The 26332-nt window shown below is 52.4% G+C and overlaps 9 protein-coding genes across 9 annotated transcripts; 5 read left to right on the plus strand and 4 right to left on the minus strand.

The window, feature by feature from the left end:
• Positions 1-79: 79 nt before the first annotated feature.
• J4E88_001857 (uncharacterized protein) lies at positions 80-894 on the minus strand (the record flags this gene model as incomplete). Its single annotated transcript, XM_049395525.1, has 2 exons — positions 80-642; positions 693-894. The coding sequence occupies 2 exons, from the start codon at positions 892-894 to the stop codon at positions 80-82; spliced, it is 765 nt and encodes a 254-aa protein (XP_049259389.1).
• A 332-nt stretch (positions 895-1226) lies between these two features.
• J4E88_001858 (uncharacterized protein) lies at positions 1227-2801 on the plus strand (the record flags this gene model as incomplete). Its single annotated transcript, XM_049395526.1, has 2 exons — positions 1227-1870; positions 1922-2801. The coding sequence occupies 2 exons, from the start codon at positions 1227-1229 to the stop codon at positions 2799-2801; spliced, it is 1524 nt and encodes a 507-aa protein (XP_049259390.1).
• A 483-nt stretch (positions 2802-3284) lies between these two features.
• On the plus strand, positions 3285-3905 carry J4E88_001859 (uncharacterized protein; the record flags this gene model as incomplete). The annotated part of the gene is made up of 2 exons (XM_049395527.1): positions 3285-3594; positions 3655-3905. The coding sequence occupies 2 exons, from the start codon at positions 3285-3287 to the stop codon at positions 3903-3905; spliced, it is 561 nt and encodes a 186-aa protein (XP_049259391.1).
• A 72-nt stretch (positions 3906-3977) lies between these two features.
• J4E88_001860 (uncharacterized protein) lies at positions 3978-5015 on the minus strand (the record flags this gene model as incomplete). The annotated part of the gene is made up of 1 exon (XM_049395528.1): positions 3978-5015. The coding sequence occupies one exon, from the start codon at positions 5013-5015 to the stop codon at positions 3978-3980; it is 1038 nt and encodes a 345-aa protein (XP_049259392.1).
• Positions 5016-6586: 1571 nt separating this feature from the next.
• Positions 6587-8516, plus strand: J4E88_001861 (uncharacterized protein; the record flags this gene model as incomplete). Its single annotated transcript, XM_049395529.1, has 2 exons — positions 6587-7631; positions 7678-8516. The coding sequence occupies 2 exons, from the start codon at positions 6587-6589 to the stop codon at positions 8514-8516; spliced, it is 1884 nt and encodes a 627-aa protein (XP_049259393.1).
• An 8592-nt stretch (positions 8517-17108) lies between these two features.
• J4E88_001862 (uncharacterized protein) lies at positions 17109-18006 on the minus strand (the record flags this gene model as incomplete). Its single annotated transcript, XM_049395530.1, has 2 exons — positions 17109-17840; positions 17902-18006. The coding sequence occupies 2 exons, from the start codon at positions 18004-18006 to the stop codon at positions 17109-17111; spliced, it is 837 nt and encodes a 278-aa protein (XP_049259394.1).
• Positions 18007-18210: 204 nt separating this feature from the next.
• J4E88_001863 (uncharacterized protein) lies at positions 18211-19077 on the minus strand (the record flags this gene model as incomplete). Its single annotated transcript, XM_049395531.1, has 1 exon — positions 18211-19077. One exon carries the CDS (start codon positions 19075-19077, stop codon positions 18211-18213), a length of 867 nt encoding a protein of 288 aa, XP_049259395.1.
• Positions 19078-20304: 1227 nt separating this feature from the next.
• J4E88_001864 (uncharacterized protein) lies at positions 20305-21644 on the plus strand (the record flags this gene model as incomplete). The annotated part of the gene is made up of 5 exons (XM_049395532.1): positions 20305-20470; positions 20518-20574; positions 20622-21125; positions 21176-21506; positions 21557-21644. 5 exons carry the CDS (start codon positions 20305-20307, stop codon positions 21642-21644), a joined length of 1146 nt encoding a protein of 381 aa, XP_049259396.1.
• Positions 21645-22643: 999 nt separating this feature from the next.
• Positions 22644-25289, plus strand: SIP5 (SNF1-interacting protein; the record flags this gene model as incomplete). The annotated part of the gene is made up of 2 exons (XM_049395533.1): positions 22644-23054; positions 23112-25289. The coding sequence occupies 2 exons, from the start codon at positions 22644-22646 to the stop codon at positions 25287-25289; spliced, it is 2589 nt and encodes an 862-aa protein (XP_049259397.1).
• Positions 25290-26332: the final 1043 nt, after the last annotated feature.

Raw genomic sequence — 26332 nt, forward strand, 5'->3', positions numbered from 1 at the left:
AGATGGAATCTTGCAAGATTTGTAATAGACGGGTATTTGAATGGCAGGATAACTGCATGGGTATTGCCGAATTCGAAGCTCACGCTGCCGCAGCGGCTTCCGCCTTCTTCTGCGCCTGCTTCAACTTCTTCTCCGTCCTCATAAACTCCCGAATGCCCACGGGTATATCGTCAAACAATTTGTCCTTCTCCGCATCATCGAACCCAGTGTCCCAATTCGTCTCACTGCCACCGCCATCGTCGTCCATACTCGTCGCAACATGACTCGGTGATGTGTCTCCTGCCACCATGCTGCCTGTTCCCTTGCCTTCCTGTCGCTGTGCCTGTATTGCCGCTCTTGCTTGAGCGCTCTTTTCCGCCCACTCTTCCATCTCATCTCGATACATGTCCCATACACAGTTCACACATCCGGACATGCAACAGTTGTCCGGTTCTTCAGGTCGCGGAGGGACTAGTACGCCGGCAACGTTCTGGGACGATTTCATGATTTCCTGTTTGCGTTCTTCCAAGGCCGTGGTAGACCCAAAGATGATACGGGCTTTTGCAAATGTCTCTTCTTTCTGCGTCTTCGGTGGCTCTTTTGGCGGCTCGGGCGTCGTGTGGGATAGTGGCTGTACTTCCGACAGCGGTTTCTTCAGCATGTCTGGGTCTCGTTAGTTCGAGTACCGCTGGCGACGTGGGTGAGGGTCCAACCTGCATAGAAGCCGGTGATAGGCCTGGCTTGTTCGCCTTCTGGTGCAACATAACCTTTGTAGCGACGCTGTATCCGATTGCTATTTTGAAGTCCTATTCGCCCTGCCTCTGTCGAAGCACGCGACTTGCGCCATGTCTTTAAGCACGAAGCGCAGAGCTCCTGGCGCAATGCCAGTTGCCCAGAGTATGCGATGCGTTCCATTGGCCACCAAAAAATCGTGATGAGATGAAGCAAACACACGAGCTGGTTCGTTATGACATGTCGAAGTTAGCCACTGCTGTCGATTGCCAATTCGCAGCTGATTGAAAGTAGCGATTGACGGTTCGACGTCATTTTGCGCCGCCTTTCCGAGCGTCGGCAAAAGCTGCAGCGAACGCCGACAGGGCAACAACACGCGCCGACGCGTCGCATTCACTGTTATCGTCGCATACCCCACCAGCCCATCTATCCCAGTTCCGGACATATCACTACCACGAGAGCGCCCCAAATACGCGCCGGTTGCGATTCTTGCGAAATAATCATATGCGAACATCATGAACGAACCACCAGCGAAGCGGAGGAGGACCAGCTCGCCCACCGAACAAGCGTCAAGTCCTCTGAGGAAACCTCCGCGACGACCCTCTTTTGCGTCGCCTACCAAAGCCAGCCTTGCGCGTAATTACCCGAACCTTCTTTCGGCATCTCCGAAGCGCAACCCAAACCGACCTGTACCAGCTAGAAATGGCTCCAGAAGGGAAGAGACCGAAGTGGAACTACCCAGCGAGAGCGACCTGCCAGAACTCCCAGGGACACCATCACAGAACATTCGCGCAATGTCAAAGCAGCCGCGCCGAACGATGATCTTCTCCTCGCCAAGCAAGCGACCTCCGCGCGTCAGAGATCCTGTCAAGCAACCCCCACCGAGTTCGAGAGCGCCAGCGGTCCAATCAGACGATTTCACAGGGACGGTAGAAGATGGCCCAGTCGAAGACATAACCGAAGAGATAACTCAAGAAGTGGTACAGAAGAGGCAGCCTCCAGATCCAGAAGTTGAGAGAAGGAAGCAGGAAAAGGCGCGTCTACAGCGTGAAGTGGAAGAGTTGGAGTCTCAGGTGTCAAGATGCATCGAAGAAGTCGTTAAGGAGCAGCGTCGCGGGCCTGAAGATTCTCTGCGGTCTCCAGAGCGCGACAGTCTGAAGTGAGTCAAACCTCTCCCATTATCGCCAGACTGTGACTGACACAATACCAGGAAGTTCATATCCGACATCAGCGGCACCAATACGGAGCCAGAGAAGCCAGCACCCGTATCGAGTCTGCTCTGTTCATTCCTACCATTCGCCGCCCTCTCCGTTCCTCCACCACGGCCGAAACAAGAGGAAAAGCCCGTCCCATCACATCGCCCAGTCGAACTCGCGGATCCCTTGCCATACCTCCAAATGTTCACATCCCTCAACTTCTCCACACAACTCAGCCTTCCGCGCGGCAAGATATCCCCAACATCACGGCGGGTCCATCAGAAACATACCATCGACATCGCAGGTCCACAAAAGCTGCTCATAGCCCAGGTTTCGATTACTATTGACGCATTAGCGAGTGAGATTATCGAAATGCAACTTCTACGAATCTCGCCGTGGGCTGAACATGAGCTGGGTACATTCATCCGGTCGAAAGCGAAAGAAAGAGATCTGGGTAATGCGTCTTGGGCTATGGACTCGTACTGGGAGATTGCGAAGAAGCGCGCACAACACTGGCACAAGTGCGAAACTGCGTTTGCGCATCTACTCGTAGGCCGGACCTCAGAAGACACCGAAAACGCTCAGTCACGGCAGCAAAGCAAGCCCGCGAACACTATCACACGGAAGGACTTGAGCAGGAACTTGGGTCGTGATACGCTGGTCTTGCAAGACAAACACGTCCTACTAAAACTCAACTGGCAAATCAGCTTTGATTGGACAGGCGAAGCGGAGTCGGACGTCAGCGTCGAGGCTGCCTTTCCGCAAGTATGGTCTGAGACAGACGATGGTGGTGCGGCGTTTAAGAAGATACCCCAAACTTTTGCTTCTCTTGTTCGTACTAGGGGCGCTTTCCAGGCTACGAAAACCATGGTAGCTCTACTGTTTTCTCAATAGATTGGACTGTTACGATATGGCTTGGAGGTATCCGCTGCGTTTTACGTGGATGTACTGAAAATGTGAGTGTAATGTATCCGTCAGGGTGTGTTATGGTTGACATAGCTCGAACAACATCGTCCTTTGTCTTCGTCAACTGCAGTCGGAATGTGGGCAATGTGTGAGCGTTACTCTGCTGTCGCTGGCAGCAAGTCGAGTTGTTGTAACTCGGTTCTTACCATTGGGTAGAAATTCGTCGCTTGCCCATGGTACAACACCACCACTAGTTCCCAAAGCATTGATAGTACCTGAGAAAGCACGGCTATGCTTGAGTCACATCACTACGGAACTTTACACATGTTAGATCCGGACTCCAAACCGTGCACGAAGCCTACTCCCGTCTCAGCCCTACAGCAGATAATACTCTCCGCACATCGCCATAGCCCACGCGATACAGCACGCCAGCACACCAGCCACCATTTACATAGCAAAATAACATCAAACATGCCCGTAACAACAACCCCCCACCCCTCTGTCTCTGCATCCTCTTCAGCCTCAACTCCACCCGCCCCCAAACCAGTCTTCTTCTGGCAACCCCGCGACGGCAACGGCTACCTCTGCCAATGGTACTGGTCCAAGTTCACGCTCAACTCCGAAACCTACGTCACAACCGAAATGTGGATGATGGTGCAAAAAGCGCGTTGTTTCAACGACGAAAAGATTGCGGAACAAATGCTCGAGACTACGGACCCGAAGACGCATAAAGAGCTAGGACGGATGGTTAGCGGGTTTGATGAGAAGGTATGGGATGAACGTACGTACTTTCTGCTATCCACTGTACATTGGAGAGCAGAAGTTGCTGACCAGGTGACAGGTAAACTGGAGATTGTGACCCAAGGCAATTACCACAAGTTTACTATTAGCGAGGATGCGGAGAATCTGAGAGGCATGTTGTTGGCTACTGGAGAGAGGGACTTGGTGGAGGCGAGTCCGCATGATAGGATCTGGGGCGTGGGGTTTGCGGAGAAGGATGCGGAGAGGAATCGGTATCGGTGGGGGAAGAATCTTCTGGGCAGGGCGTTGATGGATGTTAGGAAGAGGCTAAGGGAGGAGGATTGGAAATGAGATAGGAGAAGACGTCCTCACAGATACATATGATGCGGGTCGGCCGGTGTATTGTTCAAGTACGATGGCTCGTTAGATATTCCCTGGAACAACAATGATACCGGGGAAATCCAACACCAACTTTTCATTATATATCGTCGTTGCAACCATGCTCCTGGTACATGCAGTGACCATTTTTCTGAATCGTAGCTCCATCTCTTTCTTGACGTCTCTCGTCCATGATGGTCCAAACGTCACACCAGCCCTCTGATATTCGTCCTGCACGAAGTCACTCCAGTCTAGTTCCAGTCGAATGTAGCGCAGTTTACCTAGGCTTCTGACCCTACCCAAGACATTGATCAAACGATGCAAGCGCCCCAGTTTACCTTGCCTGACTTGATCGATGATAACAGTAAGATCGGATGTTGGCACCGATGGCTCGCTCCGGTAGATTAAACTATCGGTCTGGAGGATACTTTCGGTTAGAAACTCAAGGACATCGACACCGAGTGTGAGGCACTCCAAACTCGGCATTTGGTTCAATACTATGAGTGCATAACCGAGTTCTTCGACTAACTTGGCTTGTGTTTTCCGAAGGCCTCTATCATCGCTTGGAGCCAAGGTTTTGAGTACGTACGGGTGGAGATGGGCATTATCGATGATGCTAAGACGGTGTTCCTGGGAATGTTGAAGCACAGACGAATCAGTGAAATGGGCCGGGTCGAAAAGGCCACGGATGGTAAAGAAAGTAATGGCAATCCTTCGTACACGGACTCTGTTCTTAGGCGCCAGGGCTCGATAGAAAGCTCCGACAATGGGGCGACAAGTGCGTTCGCTATCTGTCAATACGAATGTAAAGCTTTGGTACAGGTAGGATAGTACTTCGTTTTCGAAGGTCCAATGCGTGCAGATAAGATTCAGGATAGTTCCCCAATTCTCGACATGAAGCTTGTCTTTCGGGGGCTCTTCCTTCCGGGGCTTGTCTTTCTGAAGCTTGTCTTTCGAATTCAGTGTCGACTTGACCAGTGTCACTCTGATAGTCCGATCTGGGGTGTCGCTGACGATGTAATCGTAAATCATCTGACGAGTCTCGCGTGCAAGGCGCATGATACCGGCTTCTGGCTCGACCATACTAGATGTTAATCGGGTGGATTAGTAGCTTCTACATCCATGTACTTATAGCTGGGAGTCTGATGAGTTTGTGATTAATACCGTCACGTTGGGTGACAGAACAATCTCTCTGAGCGACAAACGACTTGACATACACATGACACCAGATTGGAGGTGAGCATCTGATGAAAGCATCGTCGGACGGATACATGCTCGTTACGCCGAACACATAGATACGTTCGGGTGTGTTGAAGGTATCCAGGCCCCAATGTTGCGAGTCCGACAAACCATGAAACGTTGATAAGTGCCTCCCGGTTGTCTTATTTTTGGATTGGTTTGTTGGTGTATTTGTCCATTCCGCACGACATGGAACGTGCACCGGCAATGGGAGGCCTGCCATGCCATCCGATTGGTATCGATGAAGCGTGCGGCAAGGCTGTCAGATGCTATTACCATGGTTTCTCCAGGTACGTGGTCCGCGCATGGCATATCAAGGCCCGAGAAGGGTACATAAGATTAGAACGGGTGCGAGACGCCCTCCACGGCTGCCTCGGTTGCCATCTACAGATGATGCGATGGCGCATTGTGACGAGCTATCCATGACTTATGCGAGTGATGTTGAAAGAAGCCCTCAGGCGCAATTTTAAAACAAGGTGAGAGATGGAAGTACTCGTATCTCTTGGTGCGGGGATACGTCAAGTCGACTAGAGCGAGTCTGATTAGCAGCACTATCGGTGATAGGAGGCGCAGCCGTATCGGTGATAGAGCGAGACGGGACGGACGGAAGGCGAGTGATCCAGTACGAGACCGTATCGAGATGAGCTCCGCGAAAGGTCGCTGTTGCCGTGTTGTGATATTTACGACAGAAACACGGCCTGACGCATACATCGGCTTCTGCCTGTTAGTATCTTAACAATAAACCGCACCGTATGCTTCAGGGTATAGGTTGATGTAAGCAACATTGACGAGCCGGGCTGCTCCGCAATATGCGAACGGTAGGGCAGGTTTCGTGATGCCTGCGGTTTCACGGTTTTGGCGGCCAATCCATCGCCTCGGCTCCACAAGCGCCAACAAATGCGGAGGCGGCAGGCGCGCGACCGTATCACGTGTGCGAAACACCACCTTGGCAACGTCAACCTCGTGTTGTCTTACGGAGACCAAGCGACTCTTATCTGCGATACACAACCTGCGCTGTCTGAACGAAGCGCGCTCACAGGCTGCCGACATGTCGACAATGATAACATTTGCCGCGAATAACGAGTTTTTCCGAAAGCGCAAAAGTGCGTATAGACCGTGCGCAACACAACAAGCAGCAGCAGCTAACAGCGTCGCGCAGGAGTCCATCGCGCCTGCGAATCATGCAAGAAGAGAAGAGTAAGCTCCAGCAGTAAACTTCTGAAGGCCATCATTTGACGCTATACTAGAAAAGGTGCTCGCATACGTTTGATGATGACGAGGGAGCCACGGGTGGCGGCAGCGTTCCCCAAAGTGGTGGCGGAAGCAATCCGACATCCTCAGACAGCCCTTCTACGAACGGACATTATCATGATCCCAGGGGGGCGCGTGGAGACTACGGTCATGCTCAATCCACAATGCCGCCGCCGCAAAGCCCGGCCTCGGACCACACAGTCCAAACACCACCCAACTTCTTGGGCTATCTCAACCCTGAAGCCGTCTTGCGAGAGCAAGTTCACTCCGAGCGTGGAAAGACTGCTCAGTCGCCCAGCCATCCTCCCATTGGACAATGGATCGAAGAACGAGATCAGAGACAGGCATCGTCGCAAGTGGGTTCAGGCGCTTCGCGGATAGTAGAAACAGGTCCGCATTCCAACCAGGAGGCTCAGGTATCTAGGGCTCTCCTAACCTACCTAGACGCGGTCGGAGTTGATATACTCCCTTCTCGTATGAACCAAACGGCGCTTCTCGAGATCTACTTCAGCCACGTCCATCCGCTGCTCCCGCTTGTGGACAAGGAGCTGTTTTACGAGCAGTACAACTATGGTCGGGAACCTCGAATTCTGATGCAAGCAATTTGTATTGTCGCTTCAAAACACGCAACAGCCGCCAAGCACCTTTATTTGGGTAACGAGACCCAGCCACTCAATCCACGCGAGTTCTCTCAAAGGCTCTACAATGCCGTCATTGTTGGGATCGAAGCAAAGTTGGAGAAGAATCGCGTCGTGCTCATCCAAGTGCTTGCTCTCATATCACTTCATTGCGAAGGTCCAGATGGCGCTGAGCAAGCTTCCATGCATCTTGCACAAGCCATCCATCACGCGCATACCTTCGGCCTCCAATTTGGACATCAATGGAAAAACCAAAGTTCGGAATCCCAAGGCAATTTGGAGGATGTCTTCTGGTGTCTTTGGAGTTTGGATAAGATCAACGCTTGTATGAACGGAAGACCTTTGCTGATGCACGATCGCGACAACAGTTTGAGACAGCTCCCTCAAGATCCGGAAAAAAGATCAAGCCCATTTGGAATTTGGCTTCAAATCTCCGAGATGTTGGACAAAGTCATCGACTACTATAGGCCTGGCAGAGCTGCTGAAGAGACTGGCTGGGAAGGTGATGACTTCTTAGGGTTTGAAGAGATGGTTGGAGACGGCGAAGACAAGCTCGATGGCCCTATCATGAGTAATCTGCTTCAAATCCCGATTTTAATTTTTGCTAATATCTTCAGGTCTTCTATCGCTTTTCCATCACACCATGTGCATGGCCTCCCACAAATCCCTCTCCATCAACGCGCCGGTCAAGTCAACACCCTCCTACGTCCGACAAAGTCTCTCCGCGACACGAGTGATCCATCTTCTCAACGCTGAATCCCCCGAGCTACTCCCACCGCTTCCCATTGTACCCTACGCACTCGGTGTAGCCCTCAGCGTGGTGTATCGTCACTTCCGCTCTCGCCGCCTAAAGGTCCACGTCAACCGCGCCACCGAAGAACTCAAGCAATGCGTCCGCCTTCTCGACCGATTACGGAACTCTTGGTGGTCTGCGGGCACGACAGCTGATCTCGGACGAGCTGTGCTCAGCAATGCAGCAGGACGTAATACCAACGCTGTCAACACGCCGGTACCGGTTCCAGCCGAACCCCGACCGACCGAGCCGAAGACGGAGCCGCCGGCACCACAAAACACACATAGCAACCAAATGGCACCACTAAATCAGTCGCAGCCATGGACGCAGAACATGGGAGAGACGCCTATCGACCCTCGGCTCCAACAACACCAAAATCATCCTCACGCCAACTCGCCCATGAACAGTCTTCTCAACCCGATAAGCGCTCCTACACCCGGTCAACACCCCACAAGTAGCGAACGTGCAGATCGCGCGGCGCCTATGACGGGCCCACCCGCGGGTTTCGGTTTCGCTGAACAGTCGCCAGACTGGTTGAATTTCGACGCAGCGTTCGAGAACTTTGAAGGCTTACTGGGCAGTAGCGGTGCGGATCTGAGTAACGAGTTGTTCAAGCCGTTGAACTATGAGACACTGGAGGGATTCTTAGATCCTGCTGCTTAGGTGTGTTTGTATTATACAAGTTATTTGCGAGTTACCGGGAGCTACGTAATCATGAAATGTAGGCATATTAATGAGCTTTTGTGGTGTTGTGGATGGCGCGCCTGTGCATTGTCTCCGCCTCGCTTCGATATGTGAGTATCAAAGCTTCCATGCTACGGTGATGTATCCGCCACGCTGCCTTCTGCTACAACTTTGCCTACGCCGTTTCCCCATACTTGGCCCCCACCTCAGACATCCTTCTCTTCCAAAACCCCAATCTAGCACTGTCACAAGCGTCCCCGCCACCTTGACTGGCCCAAAGATCACCCGGGGGCAACGTCTCTGTCCCAGCTTCACAAAGCTTTTCAATCTCATCTCCCGCAATCCGGAACCATGCCTCGGCAGCGGGTATGTGCAGATCAGTATTCTTGCCCCTGCTTGTGTTTGGCGAGTGTTCGAGGGCTGTCACCAAGGTCATGCGGGCCATGCGAATTCCATTTGCAAGGACTGGAATTGTCTGGGCCCTAGCGCTTGTGGCTCTGAGGGCGAGGAAAGTGTTAAAGTTCTTCCACAACGTCTTTGCAGTTTCAAGGTCCGCTGGCGATGGTGTATCTGAAAGGTACTGCTCAGGGCCTATATTGACGGGTAAGCCAACTAACAAAGCAATCAGCGCACACTGTGGGCATCTCTTACCTTGAAAGTGCTCTGTTATTTCCATACTCAAGTCTGGCAAGTCCCTCCACAGTCTCTTCCCTCCATACCCCATCACGAGAGGTTCTCCTGGCTCAATGGGCACCGACGCCCCGGCGTGGCCTATGTGATCGATGACGACCGTTTCATGACTCTCGTTGATAGCGTCGGGAAGACTTGCCAGTTCCACAATGTAGTCTACCAGTGCTTTCAGAGCATCTTCGTCCTCGATCTTTTCTACGGAGGTGACATATATCCCAATAACGTCATACCAGGCTTTCGGTTCAGAGGAGACGAGAGAAGCTGTTTTGAACGCCGAGTCCTTGGCTGAGGCTTTGCGAGTCATTGTATCCTCAAAGATGCGGTAGAGGTGCCACAATGTGGATTCCTTTGCAATGGCCCCAGAATCTCCGTTAAGTAGGCGGCCTAACCAACCCTCTTCTTGATTCTGTACCCAATCGCTGACCATGTTTGCTTCAGGCTACGGTTCGATGATTCTTCGGATAGGAACTGTAAGTCGTATACAATAGGAAGGTTCTGCGACAGGATTAAGTAAAGGCAGAGAATATTGGAGAGGTATCGATGGTCGGGTGACCATGGCCTTATGTCGAAGACCCTAGACCCGCCCACAATTCTGACTTGTCCAACTACGTCATCTTACTATCAGTGCAATACAGAAGGATGCCAGACTCACGATCTAGCGCATGCTGTTACGTCAGGTCGTCAAGACTTGGCTGCTGCCTGGTTTTTAAGTCGCAGGTAGGTCATGCCGCTAGCCGCATGTCAACTTTATTGAATACGTGACTGGAACCCAGCTCAACATCAACGCAGACTTGTAAGTGGTCTAACTCATCAACCAATCACAACTCTGGAATTTCTGGACCTCAGCACTCGATCATCACCATGTCACTCTTAGCACGAGCCGTGTAGCGGAGAGATTTGTGGTCTTGCATTCATTGTATGAGTGATAAATGCGGCACAGAAGTAAAGAGCGGTACTACACGAATACGATGAAAGAGAGACGTATAGTGAGTCGCTACACTAAGTAACGAGTGTTGCCAGTCCCTCCTGTATTCCGGCCTGGAAGCAACAAGATCATCCGATCCTTGTGTTAACCCAGCGCGCGACTACACACCGCACAACTTGAACTGGCCACTGGGTTGGCCTCGGTGACTGATGATACCGCACTTCACGCGCCCACGGTTGGGAGTCCGTGCAATGACCACCCGCTCCTGTCCGGCTTGCATTCCATCAACGAATGTAGCACCTGTGACAAAAACTGGATATTCGCGGAGATCAATGACATCCGCGGCTTTGCACTCAGGCTTGGTGATGACTCCTCCCGAGTCGCCATAATAACGAGGATCTACAGCGAAGAATGATTAGTGTACGTATAAGCGACGCCTCTGTCATGGTGAGACTAACATTCAGCTGTCATGCGTCGTTAGCAAAGAACTTGTTTTGTATATCCGGCTTGGTACTCACTCTTTGCTTGCCCTCCAGCAGTCACCGTAGTACCTGCGTCAAGGTGACCAATCGCGTCGTTATAGCTTAAGAGACATCAGCATTCTGACCCAACAGCGGGTTAGCATGTGGCTGACCCTTTGTCTTGAGCAGACTGGGTGAAGCGGTAGGATTCTATTCTCTCAATATCAGCACTTGAATATCCTCTCCCCATCACATAGACGTACCACCGCAGTCAATGATAGCTCTCTTATCAATCGCAGTAGAGCTTTCTGCCTGAATAGCGATAGGGTTCGCGTTGGTGGACGTAGTGGCAAGGATAAACGCAACTGCGTAAAGAGAGTTGGAAAGCTGCATGACTGGGTGAAGTCGCTGCTCGAGGGATAATCACAATGCTGATACCGACGAGTGTGGTGCCAACGCAAGCTCGAGGGTACCATTGCATTTTATTTTATAGCTGTAAGCCTTGGAGAATAAGCCCATCCTCTCCCCGCAGCAATCGGTCGATGATCTTCGTCATTTGAAAGCGAAAGCTGCTCTTGGTGCGACTATATTCACCGGATCAGTCCTTGTAGACTGCCCGGGCGTAATCTACTGGCTTTGTGCATCTCAACACAGTCCTGTAGACTCCGTTTGGTTTAACCAGCGACAGTCGTAGCCGTGACTCCCGATATTCCCTGATCGAATGCAACGAGAAAAGCGACTGAAAAAATGGAAACCGCTGATCTCTCTCCGTTCTATCCGAAACTACCTAGGTATGTCCAGATGTATACTGAAAGTAGAATGTTAGCTCCTCTGGGGCGTAAGGCGTAGAATAAGGCAAACGGCACTACCCCACGCGATATAATTGTGGTGGGACGCCTGCACTGGTATGTGTAATCAAATAGAAGCCTCAGCATCCAGCTTGTAGATGTCGCCATCCAGTATCGAATTGGCAGGCTTCCAGCGCTCGTCGTCGAAATTTGAATGCATACCTAGGTATGCGGTTGCCGCACTCACGCTGTCCAAGCTGTTCTCGCGAACGTCGCTTCGCTGTGCGAATAACATGTCCAGTGCGGAGAATACGATACTCAAACTAAAAGTGACATCACCCGTTCGCTTGATATGGCAGTGCATGCAGAAACGAGGCCACCGGATGATGGCTAGTTCATTGCATGGGTGCATGTACACCATCTCGCGATTCGCTGCATCCCCTACCAATGGGGCCAAATACTAGCAGGATCGGGGCGTAAATAGCACAACTCTCTGTTGTAGGGCTGCTGATTAATCACGCAGTACATACCCAGGTAGGGAGTCTCGCTACGCTTTTCCTCATTTAGATACCTAGGTATCTTCTACTAGTTGAGATCCCAACTCAAGCTTCCTCATTACTGGAAGACCATAATACGAATCGCGACATGGTGTACTTAGCCTTGGCTATATAACTGGGCAAGCTTGGTGCGGCAACTCGGCCTTGCAAGCGCTGACCATCGTAACCATAATGTTGCATAGGACCCGCTGCGGGCCGTACCTTGGCAGAGCTTAGGGGGCCTTAAATCCATTAGGCTGCTGTATCAACGCTTGCTTACTTTGCATGAGTTCGACTGCAGAGAGTTCTTCTGCATTACCTACAGAAAAATGGAGAGCGTGGCTTTTGTTTACCGCACGCTAGACAACCTCGGAAAGCACGGTAATGAAGGAGCTGCCTTGAAAGCGTAGCCTTCCCTACATTACACACGGCCGAGCACGTACACGAATACCTAGGTGATGTACTTGCTGATAGAAGTGGTCTTGTAAAGTTGTAAAACTTTTTTTCACGCCCAGGATCGCAGAAACACTCATATGTGCTTCGTGCCGAACTCTAGTAAGGAGTGTGGCAATATAGATTGAAACTCTTAGGTATGCATCCGTTCAAGTCTCGCGAGGTCCACTACACGTTTTAGTAGGTAAAACGGACCAACAGTTTGCTCACACGAGGAAGATCGAATCGCCACATCAGCAGAACAACTGTTCGGGTCAAGTGTTAAAACGTGCTGCAGGATGTCTAGGAATACATCGAGATTGAAAGCACCTTCATGTCGACTATACCTAGCGAGCGGCAGTGCGGCATTGTGCACGAGACGGTGCTACTGTAGCATATCCAGGCCTGAGTGGCGTTTTCAAGGAGGATCAACATGCGTAAAACGTGGGTCCGGTCTAAATGCTATGCTGCATTAGAGGCTCACCTTATCACGAGGTTCCAACATGATGCAATGTGGATAATGGATTGAGGGGTAGCACGTATGTCTGACGATCCAAACGACAACTGCTTCTTATCACGGGCTCTGAGCAGCTCTACTGACGTCGTAGGATTCAATTCGACGTAAGAACTTGAGTTTATTCGCCGTCTCAGTTCTTGTGTTTGGATGAGGCGATGTCATCAGATGCAGATGCGTCTGCGGATACTGATGTATGTGTTCGATATCCACTTCCAAACTGTCTTACCCTGGACCAACTGACGTAGAACAAAGCATGATGATGCTACAATGCATCAGTATCTGTCACCCAAGACCATGACGTTACTGACTGATTGTCTCTCGGTGTCCATCTGGTTTAGTATAAAGATGCGCTTCAGACTTCGCAATATCACACATATCCAAACCACTTAACTCACGACATCACTCCCTTAAGTTTCACCGCAAACAAAAGACTCCATCCAAAACCTTCTACCAACCGATCCTTTCCAAGACCATCAGCAGCCATGAAGACCTTGACCCTCATCTTCGCGCTCGTATCAAGCCTGACGCTCGTATCCGCAGTTCCAGCTCGGCCTAGAATATCCTCAAACACGGTATTGCTCTCCATCCATGCCAGGCACTCTTCTTCATACTGAATTCCAGACCAGAACGACATCTTCTTACGTCAATCGTCTTGCACTGATCTTGGGTGTGATTTCGACATTGATTGCTTTGGTTTCAGGTGTGGTGCGTGTAGCAGTAACAACCTGTGCGAATGCCCACCTGAGGCGGTAAGTTCTTCCCAGACCGAAAGGCGATTTTACGATCAAGGTACTAAATTCTTGTTTCAGGAGGGTGGGCCATGTTAAGGAAGAGAGCTGTATGACCTACCTATGGTAGCTTATTCGATGCTTTCTTGATGTCTCCTCGTTTCCATCAAGAGACGTGCAGCATCGGCTTGCGTGGACGTCTTCAGGCCCATGGCTATGAGTGTGCTAAGACTATTACTGGAACGCCAACTCGATCTGCTAGGTGGAATAGATATATCAAGTTTACTTCATCTCTGCAGCTCAACTCATGCTTTTCACCCCCAATTCTTTGCTGTCAAGCGTGATTGTAGACTAATTAAGTCTTCCTCTTTCACAGATTGCTTTCACCGCCTTTATTATCCTATCCCAGAGCCCAAAGCCGGCCCAGCCCTTGGTTGCATTAGGGGGTTGACTTGATTAGGGACGAGACGTGCCAGACACGGCGTATTATTAAGCATGGGGAGTTTGATTGATGGCGTTCGCGAGCTGGTAGAATTGAGTTCTTGTAGGCCAGCAGCTCCAAAATTTAACTACACTAATCAGGGCACTGAGTTGCACGTTGACGTTGGCTTACAGTCCGGGTTGATGGTGTTAGAGTTTGGCGTTCGGAGGTTGCGGTCAGGGTTATGACGTCGTATTGGCTATGTGTTTGGAATAAGAACGAACGAGCAGGGACACGCTTTACCGGATCTGAGTGCACGGTACAATGAAGAAGCAGTCGGCAGTTGCGCCCTTTCGCTCCGCATTTGCTCTATCAAGACGTTCGTGTTCCCAGATTTTAATATGACGTGAGAACCGGAAGAATGGAACAATGCATTCTTGCAAGAAAGCGCACGCGGAGTCGTGCGAGCGTTATTGGTGGCCTCGCGCCTGCACCCCGCACACACGTGATCAGGCTGAATGCCCAGGTGGTGGCTGCCTTGTCTTCCCCTCAACATGTCACAGACCTCTCGCCCTCTTCCCAATACTGAAACTTTGACACTCTTTGCGTATCTGGTCGACACTCTTCTGCATTGCTTCTCGCGGCATCAGATACTTACGTGCGCGTACCGAAGTGGGCGAAGCGGGTAGCGAGCGGTTCAACAAGTCCGACCATGCCACATCAAAGTATCGCATGAAAATGGAGCCATCTTCATCTCCCGAATCGCAGCTTCTAATGGCTGAAATTGAAGTTCTTCCCGAGTCAATATGTCGCATGTGTCTCAATCTCGGGAACGAGGTGTGGGATTTTGACTATCGCGAAAGGCACAGCCTTGGAGACTACGAACCGCAAGATATGCCAGTATGGGAGGTCGCTATAGCTGCGCAGAAAGGCTGTCCAGGCTGCGAGGTCATCTCTTGGACACTAGAACCTTACATGAAACGACTTAGAGAAGAAGTAATTCAATTCGAGGTCCACCTCGGAGGTACCAAGGTGTTGAAATACTTTAGCGACAAGTACTTCGATGGGGAAGGCTTTGTAGACTTTATACCAGACCGTATAAGAGTTGGACTCAGGGCTACTCCTTTGGACCCCGCTGAAATCAATGCCCCTCATTCAGACGGTAAGCACGAGCTTGAGGCTGTTCTGCAATCAATACCACAGTCTTGCTAATATCAGCAGTCCCTTCATGTCCATGGCGTTTCATACGGTCAACTCCTGCGATAACTTGCCATACGGGCTCTTCAGTTGCTCTTGCAAAAGTACAGAATTGGTATACCGAATGCGTTGGGAGTCATGTACTATGTCGTTCGAACGTCTCCAAGCCTCCCTCGATTTCCAACCCACGTTCGCAACTTCCAACAAGGGTCATACAGATACAAGGGCTTAAACAGGCTAGATTATATACTTCAGGTGATGAAAACGCTGAGTACGCCTGTTTGAGTCATTGCTGGGGAGGACATTCTGTCATTCAGACCACTACCCAAACTTTCGAACAATTCACTTCCGCTATTCCCTGGGAAGAATTGCCCAAAACATTTCAAGATGCCATCGCGTTCGCCCATGGCATTGGTTTCCGATATTTATGGATTGACTCACTCTGTCAGTGTTTTCTGGTCGTTTGAACCAAAAGCTCTTCCAATAAATGACTGACTGCCATTCAGGTATAATACAAGACTCAATCGATGATTGGCGCCATGAAGGAAGCCGAATGTCCAGTATATATGCGGATGCATCTATCACGTTATCAGCGACGCGAGCAGCGAACCCTCACCAGGGTTGTTTTACGAGGCTTGATGAGCGCTTCATGTCGCGTACAAAAGAGTTCACGAACAGCGACCCCATGACATATGAAGTTCGCTGTCATGAGCAGCTACCCAAATTGGAGACTCCGCTAGCTGAAAGAGGCTGGGTATTGCAGGAGCGGATGCTCTCTAGAAGAATCGTTCACTTCATGGAGCAGGAGCTCTGGTGGGAATGTCGAGAGAGGAGTCGATGCGAATGCGGGTATCATGAACCCATCAATCAGCGAAGCAGTCCTATTGGATCAAAATTGCTCTTTGCATATCAGTTGCGTGCCCCTTATAGCCTCGCGCATTTGGAATGGCTATGGGAGAAGTTGGTGAGTGCATACTCGTCAAAGTCACTCACATATCGGAGCGACGTTTTCCCCGCCATACAAGCAATGGCCAAACTCGTTCCCTCAAACATGGGTAGATACCTGGCGGGACACTGGGAAAGTATCTTGATTCCGAGCCTTTGCTGGTCCGCTTATCCGTGGGCGTCAGACAAGCACAGGAAATGGCACGCTCCATCCTGGTCGTGGGCGGCGGCGCAACGGGAGGTGTACTGGCACTCAAAGCAGGGTAGCAAACTTAAAACATCTGCTACTCTGCTTAACGCCCTGACAGTCCCTGAAGGAGATGATCCTACGGGTCAATTATCCTCCGCGTCCATTACCTTGCGGGGGGAGGTTCTGGCTGGAGAGATACAAACGACTGGAAATCCTTCCGGTCTCAGTCTCATACTAGAAGGGCAACGTGTTGATGCCATCTTTGGCTGGAGAGTTCATTGGGATACGATTTGTCACGATCAGGTCGGCAAGCGGGTCTTCGCGCTAAAGCTCTTCGAACTCGACGTCGATTCCAGGTACCAACGTTGGCTTGTCCTGCAGGCCGCAGAAGGCAAACAAGACGAATACGTGCGTATTGGTTTGCTTTGCATGGATAACTCGCCCCCTGAACGACACAATTACATGTACTGGTCAAACATAGACGCCAAGAAAGGAGCGACGGATGTAAAACGATACAAATACACGTACAGCAGAGCATTAGAAGCAATGGACACCAAGAAAGTAGAGACGGATGTGAAAATAATATGAATGGGCGCCTGCATTCATTGAAACCCCGCTCATGCAATTGATGAGATCATCAAGATCCTTCGCGTTCATGTGCCCGAGAAGAGATATAGTCGCTCCCGTCTTCTCATAACACGATATACGAGCACTTGCGGCCAGCCCATACAAATATCTTCCTCAGCTCTCCCCCCTCGTCTCCTTCTCCACAATAACAGCATCCTTCTTCTGCGGCCTCTCCCCAAAAATCTGACTCCCCACCCTAACCTCATCACTCCCCAGTCTAATCGCCCCCTCAAAATCCGCACTCATGCCCATACTCAGCTCCAACTGCCCCTGCTCCCATCCCAGCTCCTTGACCACCTGATCCCTAACCTCCTTCAGCTTAACAAAATCCTCATTTTCGGTCTCGGGCGTCGTGGCTTGACTGCGTGCAATAGCGCCGATGGTCATGAGGCCGTGGAGGAGAAGATGGGGGCATTTCTCTATTATGTGCCGGCATAGCGCAAGGGTATCGGAGGGCTCGACGCCGGATTTGTTTTCTTCGCCCGAGGTGTTGACTTGGACTTTTACCCTCAACTTGCCCTCCACTTTATCTTCTCCCTCCCCGCCCTTCTCAACCAACGCCCTCCTCCCCTTCTCCAGCTCATTCGCCTTCTTCTCACTGTCCACACTACTCACACACCACAGGTTCGGCACTTGTTCAGCCAGCTGCTTGCACTTGTTCGATTGCAATCCGCCGATCATGTGCCATTTTATGGAGCGGGGCAGGATTTTGTGCTTCTCGAGGAGTTCCTGGACGTAGTTTTCGCCGAAGTGCGTTTGGAGGGGTGGTTGCGAGGGGGAGGATGGTTTGTGTAGCGCGAGGATATCGTTTGCGGGTTTGAGTTTGGAGACGGCGATGAGGCGGACCTGAAGTGCCGCGTGTTAGCAGGTGGGTTTTGGGGGGATTGGAGAGATGGGTGGGCGTTACTTCTTTGCTGCCTTGGCGGGCGGCGTTGATGCGCGAGGTTATGCTCGCGATGTTCTCGGTGAGCTGCTTCGCGCGTTGGGGGTTGATGTGCATGTCTTCGGCCATGGTCGATGCAGGGCTATGATGATGTTCGCGTGTTCAGCCCTGCGACTCGCTTGGATGAAGACGTCAGATCGGCGTTACTGCAAAGTGCCATGTTATCTCCGTTGTATGCACGAGTCATCACTTTTGCATGCTGATACAGGAAAACCAAGGGCTTGGCTATCGATCAACGTACTTCTAGGCGACGATGCAAAGGTAGAATTGATGCTAAGCAGCCGCTACGACGGGCTGCGAGGTCTTCCAGGACTCGCTAACCCGCTGCAACCATTTCTCGCTCCCACCAAAGGCAGGGTCCACCAACAAGTCGTGATCGGTACCTGGGAGCACTTCATTTTTGTAATCATAGCTTTGGCTTGGTACCCATATCGCGTTGAACCAATCCCTGCCTTTATCGCCGACCAGTTGGTCTTGTTCTGCGTGCATGCAGTCGATATCCCAGACCCGTCTGTTTCCTGCCAGTCGATCATCTTCGCCAATGGTCTTGGACAGGAGCTGTACTGCGTCGTCAAGATCTTCCCATTCGACTATGGGAGTGCTCCACGGAACAGAGCGTCTCAAGAACATCTGTGTGTCCATTGACACGCCGTCCACTGATTCTGCGAAAACGAACTTGGTGATGTGGTTTCGCAGATCGTCCACGACTTTTGGATCGTCAAGTGCGACATCGTATAGAGTGTCGCGAGGGCCATCATTTGGCTCTCGAGGCTCAATTGTTTCAGACGCTGCAAGAGCGACTGGGCCTGCAGTAGGGCTTGAGCGCGACAATGAAGTGGATATTCCTTGAACAAGGGTGCCGCTCAAGCCAACCAGCGGAACGACATTCTGATTAATGAATCTGGCGACGGGGCCCATCTTCCCTATTAGAGACGCGGGAAGAAGCCCAGTAGCCTGTAGATGCGTCATCTTCGTGTGCGAGTAGTGTACCCACGGAGCGAAGAAACAGATGTATGGATGGTTGGGGTTCAGCAAATGTGGATAGGCGAGGATCAGGTTCATGAGGTAGATGTCGCCTCCACTGTGACTAGCAACCGAAACATGCTCGATATTCAAATGCGCCAGGAGTTGGGGAACCATTTCTACGTGGATGAGTTAGCCGCCTTAGTGAGAGAACGCGTTCACCAACCGAGCCAGGTCTGAATCCGCTTCTCAGGCTTCACAGCATCACTGCCACCAATCCCAGGACGATCCGGATGAATAATTCGGACATGATGCTTCTTTGCTAATTGATCCAAAGGGGAGTAAGACAGGCGCTGCCCAAACATAGCTCCACAGAACAAGACGACTGCGTTGCTGTCGGCGTCGCCAAAGTCGGAGTAAGACACATGATAGGGTTTGGGTCGGTCGGCATCTGGGTTGGCGGGAAGCACAAAACTGCGGTGGAACCTTCGGTCGCAGATGAATTCAAGCGCGCCCATGGTGAGGGGTTAAGAAGAGTTTGTTGGTAGGGGTTGTTGAGGTGAGTACGTTCGATCCTTCCAATGTACCTTCAGCCCATCAGCTGCCAAGCATGGGTATGTTAGGCAACCAGACACGCGGCAAGAGGCGGCAGGTGCTATTGGATGTCAAGGGACGAATCCTACTTCTGCGTACGTCCTGCAATCGCAATCCCCACCAGAGCTGCCGCGATTTGGTGTAACATGTTGAGACATAGCCTATAATCTTTTGATTGTTGAAGAGGGTAGGTGAGGAATTCAATCGCTCGGGCACAGGACAGAAGCTTCGTTACGCGGAAAGAGGAGGCGACGACACCAATTTTCCAGGAAAAAGATTTCGGAGAGCGACGCGAGTATATTCCACAGATGCCAGAGATTCAGCTGCGATGGAATCCGGTGACGTCGAAGGCTCGCTGCAGGTGGAAGAAGGGCATCCCCGGAGCAAGCCTCTTCACATCCGGCTCGTCGCCCCACATGGCAAGTAACGTGCCGCAGAACCGCCTGCGCGTCTTGCCCTCCACACTCCATCAAAGACCAACCCCGGATTTGATTTAGTAAACAAGACACAATGCACTCAGGTGTCTACTTAGAGCATAGAGACGCCCGGCTAAGGCACCTAGTACCTGCAGGAGGTGCCGGAGTAATACTTCAGACAGATTGCTTTATATGGCCAAGCCCCCGTTTAACCCCGGATACACCCATGACGCCAGTGATGATTAATATCAGGGCGAACTTCTAGAAATGAAGGTGCATGCGGTTTGGAGGGGGGCTTTTGGACTGCAATGTATAAAGATGTGGGTGCTGTAGGTTGGACAGTTGCTGGCGCGGTTGCTCCTTCCCACTACAGTACTTCTTAGCCTGCTTCACCATGAGGTATCTCCCAGTCGCTCTTGCCGCTGCAGCAGCACAAGGTGCGCTTGCACACCCAGGCTCTCCACATCCAGACGCGCAGGGGAGGTACACGATTGAGGCCGAGGGAATCAGGGCGCAATTCATTCCCTATGCTGCTACTCTCACCAACCTTTTCGTCAAAGGTAAAATAAACTTAGAATGCTACATGGCGTCTACTAATAGAATATAGACCCGGCAGGCCAGGAGCTAGACATCGTCCTAGGTTACGACAACACGTCTTACTACCGTAAGCTGCTGTCGCGCGTTCATCGCACATGGACTAACAATATCCAGCCGTCGACCCCGGACACCCCGTCTACAATGCCATCCCAGGACGATATGTCAACCGCATTGGCAACGGCGAGTACTCCATTGACAACGTCACGTACCACACTGAGAAGAACGATGGCCCAAACACCCTCCACAGTGGTACAAACAACTGGTCCTTCAGGATGTGGAACGTCAGCGCCGTGACCAATTCGTCCATCACCTTCTCCATCAGCGATGCTTCCAACTCTTCGCTGGGTATGATTGGCCGTGTGGATGCGAGCGTCACGTACTCGGTCTCGAAGAACAAGTGGCACATCTCCATGGATGCCACATCCCCCGAGGCCAAGACGCCGCTCATGCTGACGCAGCATACTTACTTCCAGCTCGATGCCTTCAAACGCCCTGACAACCGCACAGTCTGGAACCACACCGTGTACATGCCAGAGGCCAAGCGGGCGCTCGTCGCCGATGCGAACGCTCTTCCCACTGGCGAGATTGCGCAAATCCCCGCTGGAGCCATTGATGACTGTGAGTAATCTCTATGTGAACCTAATATGAGTTGATATTGATTTGATTAGTCTGGTCCGCACCGCATGAACTTGGGTTCGCGTCAGGCAACGAGGAATTCGAGAACCACTGTGGCAACGGGTGTCACGGCTACAACGGCGCGTGGGCGTTCAACGAGGCCAGGAACAAGAGCGCAGCTGTGCTCACGCTATCGAGCGCATACAGTGGCATCGAGGCCAAGTTGACGACGAACCAAGACGCCGTTGTCCTCTACACGTGCAATTGGAACGACGGAAAGAGCGAGTTCAAGAGCACCCAGGGTGTTGTTGGCCAAGACAAATTTATCCCGCGCGACGGGTGCATCGCTATTGAGGCCCAAGACTACGTTGATGGCATCAACCAGTAAGTCGATGATGACGTCGTTTCAGGCACAAGCTAATATTGTTGAACAGTCCGGAGTGGGGTCGGCTGGACAAGCAGATCTCGGGCCCTGGAGACAAATACCACTGGGAGTCGTCGTGGGAATTTGGAACGATCTGACATGAGGCGGTAGCGGCCTTTGAAGGGGCGCGAGGGTGGTGAGGCTAGCAGTGGACACGGCGTAGGACGGGAGGTAGTAAGGAACATGTTATGCAACCCCATTGACCAAGTGTCAATGTCTGGAGCCCCGCATTTGGGCGGGGTGCAGTGCTCGCGTGCCGCCCAATGTCTGCTTGGTAGCGAACAGCACAGTGTTTGAGGGCGAATTTCGAGTGTTTGTTGACAACGAAGTGGTGATGTTGGTGGTCGCCGACTGCGGGCGGGAATAGCAGACTGGGACAAGGCCCAAGGTTGGTTCCTGGTATTGGTATCGTGGCGGCGCGGGCTAAGCGGCACAAGCTCCAGGACCTAGCTGCTGCATGCCATGGCTGCATATAGGCGGCCCAGATGTCGCCAGCACGCAGCCTGTTTGCTCCTCCATCGTGCACCCTCGTCACTACTCGGCTCTGTGAATGATGGTGAAGGCATGCTGAGCTGACATGATCGACGGCTGCTCCTGACGCCTGATTGCCTTTTCCATCGCCCCGCCCATTCGGCCCTAAGCTTCCTACATACGCAACATTCATTTGCGATCGACAGTCCGCTGCGTAGCTGCCAAGCAACGACATCATCCAGGAATCGTCGACTCCAGGGCGCCATCACTCCAGGGTTGCTCGTCGACACCCACTCCCCACTGCACTTGCCTCTGCCTGCCTCGCCCATGCGCCCCTTTTGTCGATCGCGACTGCTCTGTCTATCTAATCGCATCTCGTGAGGCGCGTCGGAAAGGGCCATCCACGGCCAGTCCCCAGCATCGATGTCCTTGTGACACCGGCTATCTTGCACCGGACACGCCCACCACCTCTCCCTCGCTAGCCGTCGCGATAACGACCTGATCCCTGCCCGCACAGACTGCGTCACTGGCACTTGGGCATCCACGGCCCGCCCTGCTGCGAGCCCGGCGCGATCCGCTTTCACCATCGATAATCCAATTCCTCCATCCATCCTTCCACCCGCACCATGGGCAACTCGCAGGGCAAAGAGGCCGCGCCGGAGCGGAGAGGCCACGCCCGCCGCTCCAGCGCCCACCAGCCCACCTCGCCCTCGACTGCCGGGCCCGCCGCATCCACACACGACAGGCCGGGGAACAGTCCCTATGGCAACTCGCGGAGAGACAGAGGCAGCCGACCGGACCTGTCTTTCCTCGGCATACGCACCGGCGACAATGCCGAACGCGACCCCGCCCTCGAACCGCGCCGGGAGACAAAGGCGGAGCGCGAGGCCCGCAAGCTGGAGAAGGACCGTATCCTGAGGGCCCAGGAGCGCGAGAGGAGTTTGAAGGAGGAAGGCGTCGACGGAGGATACCTGGTCACGCTCGGGGTGTACACGGGACCAGAGGACTTTAGCAAGCCCACGGTGCGGCAGCTACAGGTATGCCTCTATCCGTGATACGAGGAACGATACGAGAACTGAACTCACACGTGATAGATTGAGCGACGACTCGCTCCCTTCTGGCGCGGTCTCGATGACCACGAAGATACTTGGACTGAGCACCAGCTCGTCGAAGTCGTCAACGGCCGCCCGCTGCCCGCCGCAGATGACATCCCTCCCGAAGAGCCGCCCCGAGTCACCACGAACAACCACCTCAGCACGGCATGGAATCCGCGCAGCTCGGAGCCCAGTCTCAACAAGCTCACGGTGCCCATGGGCGCTCGCTCCATGTCTCAAGAGCCTGAGCGCGGAGGTGGCCTCTCCCCGTCGAATCCCACCTTCTCCCTCCCCTCGCCTGGCTCTCCGATCGCGAACAACTCCTCGTCCTCGCCATTCTTCCGTGGCCGCGCCAAAACACTTGCCTCTCTCGCGACCGGTTCCCGCAATGCTTCGCAGTCTGACATGGCCCCGCAAGAACTACACCTCCCAAAAGACCCGTACGTTAATGGCCAACGGGTCGAGGCTTTTCTCTACAAGAATGCCTCCGAGTGCCCCATCTGCTTCATGTACTACCCGCCACATCTGAACAAGACGCGTTGCTGCGATCAGCCCATCTGCTCAGAGTGCTTCGTTCAGATCAAGAGACCCGATCCGCATCCACCAGAGCACCACGGAGAACCAGGCGGTGAGGGTGCGCAATCTGCTGAGCCGGAGGAAGAGGTTCAGCTGGTCTCGGAAGCAGCTGCTTGCCCGTACTGCACACAAACCGAGTTTGGAGTGACCTACGAGCCGCCGCCTTTTAGGAGAGGGCTCGTCTATAATGGGCAGGGTCATAACGGCATGGGTAGCGCGACGTCGGCAATGTCATCCACCTCGTCCTTGAATTCGCCTACTGCGGCCGGCCCTGGTAGAAGAAGGGCGACGTCACTGGCAGTCACGGACAAGACTGTGATAACAACCGACATGGTGCGACCCGATTGGGCCAAGAAACTGGCAGACGCCAAATCACACGCTTTGCGAAGGGCTGCCGCGGCTACTGCGCTACACAATGCCGCGTACATGATGGGAAACCTTCCACAGGGAGAGAGCCGATTCGGCCTTGGAAGACGAAGGCGAATCTTCACTACCGACAGCGCTGGTAGCAGTGGACACGGAACACCCAGGCGTGAAGGTGAAAGCTCATCCGGTCAGCCAGGAAACTCGGGCGACCTATACCCCAGCCGAATAAGCTCTAGGAGAGGAAACAGGATTGACGACCTCGAGGAGCTTATGATGATGGAAGCAATACGCCTGAGTCTGGCAGCCGAGGAAGATCGCAAGAAGAGGGAAGAGAAGGACGCCGCCAAAGAAGCCAAGAAGGAGGGTAAGAAGAAGGCCAAGGAAATCAAGAAAGTTGCCAAAGCCCAACGGAATATCGGCAGTGGCTTCCACCCCATCGAGATTGATGGCATCGACGAAACGGAGGCGGGCAGCTCTTCGGCGGCTGGGAAAGGAAAGGGAGTTGATCGGTCTGGTGGCGCCGGTGGCTTCAATCCCATGTCAGAACCGACGTCGACTTTGAACACGCCGGCTACCAAGGACGACCCGCAGAAGCATCTTGAAGCTAGTCGCGCACAGATTCAGCGGGAGAAATCTGACACCAGCAATCCGGCTCCTTCTCATCTCGAGCGCAATAAATCCAACGCCTCCTCGTCCTCGTCTTCGTTCGCCGACTCATTCCAAAACTCACTACAACAGCAAGAGAACCAAAACCTCGCACCTGGCTCTTCTTACGTGCCTAGTTCAAACGCATCAGGCATCAGCTTAGCCCAGGGCGACACCGATACTCCTCCACAGGATTCGAATAGCACGGAGCCAATGTTCAACTTCCAAAGTCTTACAAAGGCGATCACCCCCGAAGACGACAACAAGAATGAGAACAAGCCTCAATATATCGAGGACGTGGGCGAGACGCATACCGAAGAAAAAGCTACGACTGCGAACGGCAAAGCGCCTGAAGCTCCAACAGCCGCAGAGAGCCAGACCTCAGACCCGCTAGCTGAGAGCACAACGACGCTCAGGCCGAGTGAAGAGACACCAAAGACGCAGGACACTCACTCAAACGACGACGACGAAATTAGCCCCGCGCCGCCCATTCAACTCGTCTCAGACGACCACTCCCCCTCACACTTCGACCAGAAGCACCTCGGCGAAGTAAGCATGATGCACGAGTTGAACCACCAAGCCACGCAGTGAATCCCTTCCATCACAACATGACCAGTTTTCCTTTGTCTCGATCTTCACATCAACATGCATTCAAATCGGTGTTTTTCAAATCAACTCAAACAAACGGCGCAAACGGGGGACAAGGGAGTTAAACAATCGCTACAGGATCTTAGTGTCTATTCTGTGTTTCGGTTATCTCGGGTTCCGTGGGTTCATCGGGCGCGTGGGAAGGTCTGTTACTTTTCTGGTATGAAATTGCTGGGGATTATGCGGATGGGCAAGTGAAAGCCTGTCTGTTGAGCTAGATGTCATGGAAAGAGAATGCATTTTATCACAAGATCATCTTGAGTCGAGTATGTTGAGCATGTACTGTGTGGAGTGAAAACATGCAGTTTGATGGAAATGGGGTATTCATATCAAATATAAAGAACAAAGCAAAGCTCAAACTAGCTCCTTGCACCACGACCTGCGCGTGCGGTTTCCCCTTTGTTCCCTACCAGCCCACAACATCTTCCCTGCTGTCCATCGTCATGCTTCCTTCACCACCTTGACTAACTAACGGCCTGTGAGAACCCAGACCTTTAAAGTAGTTATTACCCTAGTATGCAAGCCGTCACGGACGAAACGTTGTCTGAGCTTAACAAATCCACAATTTCTAGGGCTTTTGGAAGGCTCCTAAGAATTGTGGATTTGTTAAATTCAGACATCGTGTCGTTTTCGCTGTGACGGTTCGTACATACTAGGGTAACAACACTTCAATGGCTGGGTCCTTGGGGCAGTTGTGTGTGTCGTTGCGATATGTGGTTGTGGTCCGTGGAACAGTTGTGTGTGCCGTTACGATATGTGGTTGTGAGGCTGAGTCTGGAATGGGGTAGCGATGGGTGGCCAGCTGTGGACGGGAGAGCTGTGTTTAGTTGTGTGGTTGTGGTGGTGTGGTGTTGTTGTGTTGGTGTTTCGACGGCGCGATAACCGGGCTGGCCGAGAGAAGAAGGATGTATACGCCGTACTCCCAAATCCAATGAACGCCGTTGGTATCATGCCATGCCATAGTATCATCCGTATCGTGTCGTGAA

This window comes from Alternaria novae-zelandiae, assembly GCF_023758075.1.
Source record: "Alternaria novae-zelandiae strain BMP 2774 chromosome Unknown scaffold_2, whole genome shotgun sequence".
Classification (NCBI taxonomy): Eukaryota; Fungi; Ascomycota; class Dothideomycetes; order Pleosporales; family Pleosporaceae; genus Alternaria; species Alternaria novae-zelandiae.